Raw genomic sequence first — 11,382 nt, 5'->3', positions numbered from 1 at the left:
CATTCTTCTTCCTCCAACAGATATATCCTATGTTAACGGTGAAGAGTGGATTTTACAAGATTTAATGATACGTTTTGGCACTGATAATAAATGTTGAGTTCTTCTCTGTAGATTGTGTTTTTGGCTACTGTATTGTTCCTGGAAAGTCCTTCTCGTGTATAGTCTTTAAAAAATGTTCATTTATAAATTCTTGTGAAGGCAAATTTTTACCACTATGCTATTCACTATCACCACACAACTACCAATTACCCCCCGTACTTGGCATTTCCACCACTGCCACCACAATAAGTTGGCCTCTACCAACACTTATTCACCTCCACTGCCAATCATATCCACAACTAATCACCATACATCGATCACCAACCTTCATTGTACAACATCTTACTAATCATATATATGTTTAGTCAATTTTAAAAACAAATAGAGCCTTAGGTTTCCTTGTTTCAAGCAGTGTTTTAAAAAGCACGGGTGTCAAAGATGGAGAATTTGACACAAAATAAAAGTGCTAATACAAGCGAAAGCACTCCACTATAAATACAAGAAGTGAAAAATATTCATATAATACAAGCATCAAGCATTAGAAATGTCACTAGCAATCATATCACGAAACCCCATCCAATAGTCATCATTTTGTTCTCCTACATCTTCGACATCTACATTGTTAGCTCTTGAAGTTGTGCCAATATCATTAGAATCAACCGATGGAATATAGCTCTCATTCTCGACTGTTTGGAATGCATCATCCACATTGCATTTCTTTCTAATATAATTGTGAATGGTCATAGTAGCAAGTACGATGTCCCTTTGTGTGTCAATGTGATAGTATGACATGTCTCTCAAAATAGATCATCCTGCTTTCCAAACGCAAAATGTGCGCTCTACTACATTTCTACAAGAAGAATGTAAATAGTTAAATTTCTCAATGCGTCCTCTTGGCTCTCGCAATTGTCGAGTTGCACCGCGGCGAAATTCAGCTAGGTGATATCTTACATTATTGAATGTAAACAATCTGAAGAAAGGAGAAATAAACGTTCATGAACTCTGGAACATCATAATGTTGGCAGCCCAATAACTAAACACACAGCCACAATTCCCTAGTCACAGCTTTTTGTACACATACCAAAATAGAGAGATAATAAAGAAGAAGTGGAAGCAGCTGCCGCCGCAGCAGCAGCCTTGTTTATGCATGATACGAATTACGAATATCAACAATTACAGAGCATTTGGCTGCAGTTTCTTTTGCTTGAGAAAAGCAAGTACTAAAACGAAAATGAAATAGTCCAGACACTATTCAGCTCAGAATCACACTGGAAGATGGACTTTTAAAGTGGCTACTACACAACAAAATGTGTAGTTCAAAGGCAACTACCACGGTACTGAATACAGATATACATCACCACCCAGACTGTTTGATGAGCCTGGATGACTGTCATCTTTACTAATGGTTAATTGTCAAATAAGGCTTATTGAGATATGATGTGTCGATTTTCCAGATGGTAACTAAAGCAGTTGTTATTATAAAAGAGAAAACTCGGGAATTATTAAGTTCATCTACCAAAATAACCAATTTAACTATAATGGACAAATGGTAGGAAAATAAATCCTGCCGCTATCGGTACATATTTGTTTTTTATTTTAGTAAGCGCTATCGGTACATATTTTTTCCACCATAAAAGTCAAGGTACAACAGAATTGATTAGATCCTGAAGTGATATCCACTTTTTTAAGTAGGACATTTTACAATTTAGTCATTTTCTAATGCACCTTTTTAAATGTTGTTTTACATGATTAAAAATATGTTGTACCACCAGCTATCAAGCTCTCAAGTCTTTGAAGGGCCATAAGAGATGATGAAACCATCCTAACTAATTTATTGTATTTTTTGGTGCATCTGGAAAGAAACGAGCAGAAGATGTTTAGATGGTATCACAACTCCTATTCATGTCTTCAAAACCAAGAGTTTCAAACCAAGCACATGTAACTAGTTGTGAACGTTTTTGGACTGTATCTGCTCTCTAGTGTTAGTGTAAGCTGTTGTAGATGAGCAGATACATCTTTATATTGTAATTTTTGCTATGCATCTACTTGATGCCTTTTGAATGAAATCTTTTACTTCATCGAAAAAAAAGGAACCATCCTAACTAATTTCTTTCCCATGCTCAAAGCATAGACTCATCTCCCTTATAGGAGTAATTACCTTATCCTATGCTAACCTCAACTCATTTATTTCTGCATATGTTACATGAACTCAAAAACTAGTACAGTAGATCTATGTACACTTACACGTGTATGTAGGTCTTTTACTGTATTTTGCATTGTTGTTAAAAAGCACTTACACCGTAGTCATATTTGTTTGAAAATGCTTTAACACAAATGAAGATAAAGGTAAAGTAGAGTTTTATCCATATTGCATTTAAAGATGACAAGAGAAATACTTCAAAGAACTTTCTATACAGTTATACAATTAAAGCCTCCTATGATCTTGGCTTCCAAGGAAAATCAGATCATCCTACAACATCACTTCACAAACAACACTTGGCAGACAACAAATTATAAACTTCCCCTATCACTTAGACTCAGTTTACTTTTGTAATATATAAATGGGGAAAAAGATTAAAGTAGGGAGAAGTCAACTTCAAGAAGTAGTACAACTTGAAGATCAGAAAATTAAACAACAACTATCACTTAAGCATCTTAATCACATAGGCAATCTAATGCATCAAAATCAGAGACCATAGGTTAAATTAAAGGGCAGAAACTTGAAAAATAAACTAAGGTTTTGCTCTACTCACTTATTTCCTTTGATTTTGAACCATGCCTTAGCACAATGCCTATGTGCAGTAGCCAAATCATCTTTACAGGAACATCCAAATTCAATGGCAACACCAGATTCAGGAGTACCAGAACTCAACAAACTCAAATGACAAATCCTACAATCTCTTTCAATAATTTTCTCAACATGCAACTTTGTTTCACCATTACCATTTTCTAAGTCTACTGATCTATCAGACTCAGCTACAGATGAAACTCTTCTAGACTCTACCATAGCTTCACCAATCTCGGACTCAGTAGCATAAGCAAAACTATAATACAATATTGAATCACCTTCGACAACAATTTCAATCCGTAATATCCACGATAATCAAACAATTATTTCAAAAGCGCATTAACAAAGGTCGATTTCAAACAAAATTGTTCAAGCAATGCTACACACGAAGAAAATAAAAAATGAAAGGTCTCACTGATTACACTGAAAAATTGGAATCTGAGAATCGCACAGTACCTTTATCGACAATATCTCAGCAAAAGAAGAAGCAATTTCTTCTAAACCAATGAACTTAGATATGAAAATGAAAACACAAAATCAGTGATTTACAACGAGCTTATCATCACTGATTCTACTGAGAGTTTCAGTGTAGAAAAAACACAAGTATGCAGAAAAAATCCACATGCAAGATGAAATAAAGCTAAATTACAATTTGTAGAGCAAAATCAAAGAATAAGGAAGAAGAATACCTTAGATCAGTAGAAACTTGAAGAACTCAAGCGATTTTCAACATTGATTTTAGATTTACAACCTTACATTTTTTAAGAACTCAACGATTTAGGGAAATTTTAGAGAGAGAAAGAGAGTGAGTGTGGGAGTGAAGAAAGTTCTGGGTTTGGAGGCTGCGTTGTTGTAGAAGATGATGAACAGAGATCGTGGAGGCTGCGTTGTTGTAGAAGAAATGAGGAACAGATCGTGAATTTTAGGGCTTTAGTTGAGAGAGTACTTTGGGAATTAAAATAAAATATAAGGGATATAAAAGTAATTTCAATGGTCAACGAAAATGGCTTTAAGCCCTCCAAAAAAAAGTTAGGATTCCCAACTTTTCATTTTTGGGTGACTTTAAGCACTTTATGGCTTAAATTTAGCATTTTAAGTTGGTAGCCAAACACTACAATAGGCTAAAAAGGGCTTATAAGTTGGTTTGACCAACTTATAAGCCCATCCAAACGGGCTCTTGTTCACAAACATATCATTTTTCACATTTTTATTTTTTATTTTATGACGTCTATTTTTATTTATATATATGTACAAATCTTCACATTTTTATTGCATAAAATATTCATGTTAATCGTTCTTTTATTCATATTCGCTAATATTCTTTGTAATTAATGGTCAAACGCTTTTTGGTACTTCCCTCATGTAACTAAATCAGGTCCAGTCGGGAATCACATATTGTGGATTCTGAAGGATGCCTAATACCTTCCGTTCGGAATAATTTGAGCCCTTACCTAGAATATCACTTATTTTCGCAGATCATTAGCTGCATACATTAATAATTTATTGGTACCCCAATTTACCTTAAATGCTAGGTGGAGACTCTGTACATAATTAATCCTTTTAGAGCCCCATAAGTTGTACTTTGTTTAGCCTTGGTAAAAATAGGATGCAACATGAGGTTCGTGGCACCTGTTCGAATTTTGAGGTAGGTTATGGCTTATCTTTTTAGACTTCGATTAGAGAAGCGTATGTAATTTGTAGATTTTGACGGGGAAGCATGATTGATCTTCGGGCATGGTTGTGGTGATGAATCTATTGGTTTGATATGGATGTTGTTACGTGGGCTTGTCGCCATGTTTGCTAATATTTGTGATTATTGACTGTATCTATCCCTGTCCCTTAGTATCTCATGAAAAAGGAAGGAGCATATTAATAACCTAAAGTTGTTATCAATTTTCATGACATGTATCTATCGACTCTATGATTGGCGATGTTGATGAAATTGGCTCTATGCATGGCATGCCTTCCATATTTCATATGCTATAAATATAATGGTAAAGTGAGTATCAGCCTCTGAGGACTTTGCAAGAGAGCGAGAGTGACTTATAGCCTCAAAGATCTTTGCCGGAAAGCGAGAGTGATTTGTAGCCTCCGAGGTCTTTGCCGGAGAGCGAGAATGGTACATGAACTTCGCGGGGGTTGATACACTAGTACTTTAGGATGTTGTGGTACGCATTTTGAGTCTTCTTAAGGAACTGACCCAGGCAGGGGTCCTTCTTGCTACTCCAGACGGGTCTCAGACCAGATTTGGATCTCAGACTCCTGACCAGTTCCATACCCAAGAGGCACAGCGTGCTGTTGCTGTGGCTCCCCGTATCGATGAGTTTCTAGCACCTGATTTTGCTCCTAGACCTGTTGCTGGTCCGGTTATGACTCATGAAAAGCAAGATTTGTTTGGGAGTTTACTAAGAGGAAGCCACCTTATTTTTATGGTACCCCTAAGGAGGATGCATATGAGTTCATCATTGATTGTCATGAAAGGCTTCACAAGTTGGGTGTGGTGGAGTCACATGGAGTTGGCTATGTTGCTTTCCAATTGCATGGGGATGCGAAGCTATGGTGGAGATCCTATATTGATTGCCGACCATATGGGTCGCCTCCTTTGTCTTTGACCCGATTCTATTAGGCTTTTCAAGAGAAGTATGTTCATCAGACTTTGAGAGATAGAAGGAGGGATGAGTTCACCGCTTTAGAGCAGAGAGGGTTATCGATTGCGAAGTATGAGTCTAGGCTCCATGTCTTGGCTCGATATGCAGTGCAGTTACTCCCCACTGAGGCAGAGAGAGTGGGGCGGTTCCTCACAGGTTTGACACTTCCGTTGAAGTTAGCGATTTCACAGCTAGTAGCTTCTGGGGATTTATTCCAGGTCGTGGTGGATCATGCCACAGAGGTCGAGTCACGAGGATTCAGACTCATGATAGAGGTGATGACAAGGGGATTCGCAGGTTTGATAGATTCAGTGGTTCTACTTCTAGGGGTGGGGGCCATTTTTGCAAAGGTTATCAGTATCATTCTGTCCGCCCCATTCAGTTGGCGTTTCAGATTTCAGCAGGTAGCCCTTCTGCGCTTAGTGAGTTCAGTTCTGAGCAGACTTCTCGAGGTTCTTACACCCAACACTCGGATCGTAAAGGGTATTCTGTATCAATGTCACAGCCCAGGACGGGCAAGACTTGCTTTGAGTGTGGTGACACATAGCATTTTGTGAGGAAGTGTCCTAGACCCAGACATGGTGGAGCTTAGTAGGGCTCTCGATTTCATGCTCCCAAGATTTCAGCACTATCGGTTAGGGGAGGTGGATCTTTATATAGAGGTGGTTCGCAGTTTGGCAGAGACGGTTATCAGTCTGGGAGAGGTGGTCATCAGCCCGGTAGGGGCAGTTCTTAGTCAGCGAGGCATGGAGCTCATTCTGGCCATGTTGTACATGGTCTGAGGGCAGACAGGTTCATTGCTATGCTTTCCCCAGTATACCAAAGGCGGAGGCTTCTGATGCGATTATCAAAGGTACTATTTCAGTCTGTCATCGGGTAGCCTCAGTATTATTTTATCCGGGATCTACTTTCTCGTCTGTCTCTACAAATCTGGATATGATTTGTGATCTACTTTATGTGCCTATCATATCTCTACTCCTATCAGAGATTTTGTGGTAGCCGTTGCTGCTTTAAAAGTGCTCATCAAGAACAAGGCTGCAACAAACTGAATGACCAGTTCTCTAATCATTGAAGATGTCTTAGTCCTTTAGGTTGTTGAGTCTTTGTCTTTTGTTCTTTAACATTGTATTCCTACACTACTTTTAAGAAGAGCATAGTAGGACAGATTATCAACCATTTCGAGTTTGTGCACTCGGCAAGAGTTAGTCGAGGTGTGTTCTTTGCAATAGAGTTATTGTAAAATTCTTACAAGAGAGTAATTGTAAGGGAAGGGGTTAAGAGTTTAATTCCTAGGTTGCAATAGGTCGTAATCTGAAGTTGCTCAATTTAGTGTAGTTTGAGAAAATCCTACTCTGGTAGGTCGTGGTTTTTAATCCCTTGAGCAAAGAGTTTTCTACGTAAATATCTTGTGTTATTTACATTATATTTTATTGAAGGGAACAGATAGAGAACTTGGTTCTCTACACTATTTGGTGGACTGATATATTCTTTCAGGCAACAACACTTGTTTGTCAAAATTATGTTTTTCATTGCCACGTGGAATGATAAGTATCCTTCATGTTTAATTAGAGGGCTCGTACTCGAGCCTGAAAATGAAGTTTCCTTCGATGGGAAGCACTTTCCTCTCAAGGTGAGACTTCCTTATGCAAAGAATTAGTCACGTGCTGGCATAATAAGGTAGGGCAGGGAAACATATAAACGGGCGGGCCGGGGTAGGGCAGGGCAGGGCAAAATTTAGTTTTTGAAAATTTTTAATAGGGCAGGGCAAGAAATGGATTATACGTGGGTTGGGTAAAAAATAAGTATTTTATTCTTGGTCTGTAGTTTGAATCCGCACTTTGAAGGGTCGTTCTTCAATGCTAAAAGTATAAACATGATTGCCTGAAATTTTGTAAGATTTCTCATTTCGGTTATTAAATTCTTATTTGTTAAAATGTGACTTTTAGCATAAATTAAAATCAATATTGATTATAAAACAAAACTTACAAAGTAAACCCAGTAAAAAGAACTATTCTATTTGTTTAAGCTTGTACAAACCCTTACTTATTTATCGCAAAAGTGATCGCCTAATTAACTGATCTTACGATTAACAATATTCATTTAGAAGAAATCATTAAGAAAACATCTACAAAAAGGTGAAATACTATTACTTGCTAGTTATACTTACATCATAATTTTGTCTATAGTAATTAAGACAAATCGGTTTTTTTTTCTACTCGGACATTCCTTCAAGCTTATTTAATTATACTAAAGAGGGTTTTGTGTATTCTCATGCTAAACATAGTAAAATATGTAAATTCTAGTTCTATTTTGAAATCTGAGCGATTAAAAGAAAAGATCCAATTTGAGGAACTAATCGTTCATCTAATTGTTTTTAGAAAAATATACCATGCTTCAAAGTGAAAAATAAAGAAGAGAAATGAAAGATAATATAAACGGGGCGGGGCGGGGCAGGACAAGGCAGAACAATTTCTTTGAAAAAAGCTAAACGGGGCAGGGCAGGGGATCGTAATCTTAGCAAGTCAAGGTTTGCCCCGCCCTAACCCGCCCTATTGTCATCCCTAGTTTCATGCTTTGATAGTAATAGATATAACGGAAGGTCTGCAACACATTCCATATGAACTTCCTTTTCAAGGGCAATCAAAGAAGTTCTCTCTTCTTCTTCTTTTTTCGAAATTCTGTGGCTAAACATCTAATCAGGTGTAGAACCCAAGGATCATCAAATTATTTTGTAAGGCTCAACACTCCACATAGGACTTCCTCTTTCATTTTACATCTACTTCGTCCCATTCTAAAACCTTTAAGCGCCACAATTAAAGGTCATAGCATCTTTGCTTAAAGCACTGAAGCAATGTGAACCGACGCTTTTCACTTGAAAGGATAAAAAACAAAGAGGTAACTTAAATCTAACTACAAGCATATTCGTACTCATGATACTACATCTCGAATCACCATCGTATGAGGTTCGCTTCCTATCATGCAAAATTCAAATGAAACAAAACCAAGAGCTAACTAGTTAGATCTAGTTTACAAGCATATTCAAACTCATGATGCCGTAGTTAATGTTGCAGAGGCATCTGTAAAGTTTGCTTCCCATCATGTGAATTTCGGAAACAAAACGAAGAGCAAACTTATATATATTTACAAGAATATTCAAACTCGTGATACTATAGCTCAAATTACCATTACAAAGGCAATAAGGCATCTATAAGCTTAGCTTCCTATCATGTGAATTTCAAAGGAAATAAATCAAAGAGGTAACTAGAATATTCAAACTCATGACGCTATAGTTCAAATTACTGTTGCAAAGGAATCTATAAAGTTTGCTTAATTTCCATCATGCAGACAAGTTTCAAAGGAAACGAAACAACGAAGTATTATAATGCTACAGTTCAAATTACTGTCACAGAAGCATCTATCTATATAGAGTTTGCTTCCCATCATGCGAATTTCAAAGCACACAAAACTAACTAAAGGGATAACTTAGATCTACTTTCAAACTTATACTACCAAAAACCCAGTAATACAATCATATCTCAGATGCCAGATATATACTAGGATCAATCTCTGCTATGCTCAATTCACGATCCCAAGTAGAGATTTGCTAAAATTATACCGTCTTCCGTTGTCCATGATCAGAAACCAGCAAAGAGGTGAGATAACGAGCGCCCATAAATTCCACCATCATGAAGGCTCGTAGAACATCTTCAGGTGTTTGTAACGCAAATGAATCAACTTGAACTCTGTTTTCAGAACCCAACGTCAACTCTCTGATTTCTAGCATCTCTGCCCCATCATCCTGCAATACATTACCAGTGAAATTCTTACTTGAATTGCCAATTATTTCCTTGTCACGACCTGACAACCTGTCTCGTTTCTTTTTAGACTCGACCTCTATTTCACGAACAGTCTCTTAGTAAATCCTGAAGATTGCCCTTCCACGAGCTGCACATTAAAAAGAACAGCTTACATTAATTTTATGCAACATTATATATATTACGTTTCTCCCAGATTTCACCCTGATTTATTTGTAACAATTCGTTCCATGACAGGACATTCGTTCATTTTTTCCCAATCCCACTCTAGAGTTCGCTACTGTTTTTGCAAGTGTATGCAAATTGCAATCTCTTTTGTGAAATACTAAAAATTTGAATCCAAGTTAAACCTACAAATAAACACTATTTGCGCGTGCCAGGACTATTCTACTGAATACTTGCTACCAATGTTTAACACATACTCCACTCTGTCTCATTTTAATCTGCAACTATTCATTTGCAAGTAAAGAATTCTTATGATTATAAAATTTTCAAATATTTTCTATTTAGTTGTAATACTGTAATTTAGACAAGTCTTTTTTTCTTTGGAGGTGAAGGGAGGCTGACAGAGAAGTAGACAATATAACTTCTAGATGTTGTCCAAGAAGCTTGCAAACAAACTCCACAATAAAAAAAATTAAAAAAATTAAAAAAAAAAACACACATATAGTTTCACTAATGAATTATACACGGAGGGGACTATAGCCCTTTGGTACCTAGTCATTTGAACCTAGTGCTTTTAGCGCGGTACATAAATTTATGTGTAAAAGTTCACTAAAATTACAACAAATCATAAGTCTGAATCCATAATCTTAAAAATATAATGGATTCAATAAGAAGAACCTTAAATGTTGAAACTCATAAAACTTAAATCCTGAATTCGCCTCTGATTATTCATACATGGATAAAAGTGTTAGTAATAATTCTGATAATCACTTGTTATCTCCACTTTTTATATCAAAATCAACATTAATCTACCCCTAATTTTGGTTTAAACATCGAGTGAAGGGAGCAAACCAGGAATGATGGTGTGTGCTGCTTCTTTGAAGGCATAAAGGGAAGCATTTTTGACGAACTTTGCAGTGAATTAATAAACCATCTTAGCACGACCTTCATCATCCACCACGTATCGACCCATAACTCTAAGAACGCCGTTGATCTTTCTGATGGCGACCGTGCTGTAATCATAGGAAGTTTTACATACCTTCTTCACCGTTTCTTTGCTGGAAGAAATGACGGCCCAAATTCCCATTGCTTACCTTGGGAGTTGAAAGCTAGGAAGACAAGAAAATGTTACTGTCACACTGGAAAATGCAATAGCAGAGCAGAATTTATGAAGTACCAGATACGCATTTATGGTTTGGCACTGAACCGTTTCTTGGAAAATCGCAACATTAGTTATTACTCATGCACAATACCAAAGTACTACGAGTATTCCTGACCTGACGTGAAAAAGATAATGAGGACTCAAGTTCTTTTTATAAAGTTGACCTGAAAATTAATCAAAAAGATTAATAATTAAGAGCCCGTTTGGATTGGCTTATAAGTTGGCTTATAAGCTGTTTTCAGCTTTTTTGAGTGTTTGGCTGGCCAGCTTAAAGTCATTTTATGCTTAAAATAAGCTCAAAAAAATAATTGGACCCATTTGACTTAGTTTATCTAAAGCAGTTTATAAGCTGAAAACAGCTTATAAGCCAAAAAAAATAAGTTGGACTACCCCAACTTATTTTTTTCAGCTTATAAGCTGCAAACAGCTTTAAGCTGTAAGCCAATCCAAACGGGCTCTAAATTAAAAAAATTAGTTTATTTTAAAAAATGTCATGTGCACAATAAATTAACAAGGGGGCAGACGTCTCTCACCTATTTTATTTTGTCATGTCAGATTTTTTTAATGACAAAAATGGCTGAGTAATTTTGTAATTATGAGAAAAGCCACAAGTTGACTGATCTTTTGAGAAATTTACTCCCGCTTTAGGTTGAATGTTAGAAATTTTACTAAATATGGACAATATTAACTTATTATTCTGGTTTATAAAATGGGATAAATAAATAAAGTTGGTGTACATGACTTGCGCCGTTGACCCTGAATCAC

The 11,382-nt window shown here is 36.6% G+C and overlaps 1 protein-coding gene and 1 pseudogene across 1 annotated transcript; both read right to left on the bottom strand.

Annotated features, from left to right (window-relative positions):
* Window positions 1-570: 570 nt before the first annotated feature.
* On the bottom strand, window positions 571-3,046 carry LOC132637805 (uncharacterized). Its single transcript, XM_060354838.1, has 2 exons — window positions 2,793-3,046; window positions 571-760 (listed from the first exon to the last, which is right to left on the bottom strand). Exons 1-2 carry the CDS (start codon window positions 3,044-3,046, stop codon window positions 571-573), a joined length of 444 nt encoding a protein of 147 aa, XP_060210821.1.
* Window positions 3,047-8,897: 5,851 nt separating this feature from the next.
* LOC132638609 (uncharacterized) lies at window positions 8,898-10,561 on the bottom strand (annotated as a pseudogene).
* Window positions 10,562-11,382: the final 821 nt, after the last annotated feature.

Source organism: Lycium barbarum, chromosome 4 (assembly GCF_019175385.1).
Source record: "Lycium barbarum isolate Lr01 chromosome 4, ASM1917538v2, whole genome shotgun sequence".
NCBI classification, from domain to species: domain Eukaryota; kingdom Viridiplantae; phylum Streptophyta; class Magnoliopsida; order Solanales; family Solanaceae; genus Lycium; species Lycium barbarum.
The sequence above is the reverse complement of the archived record's forward strand: the minus strand, read 5'-3'. Positions and strand labels throughout refer to the sequence as shown.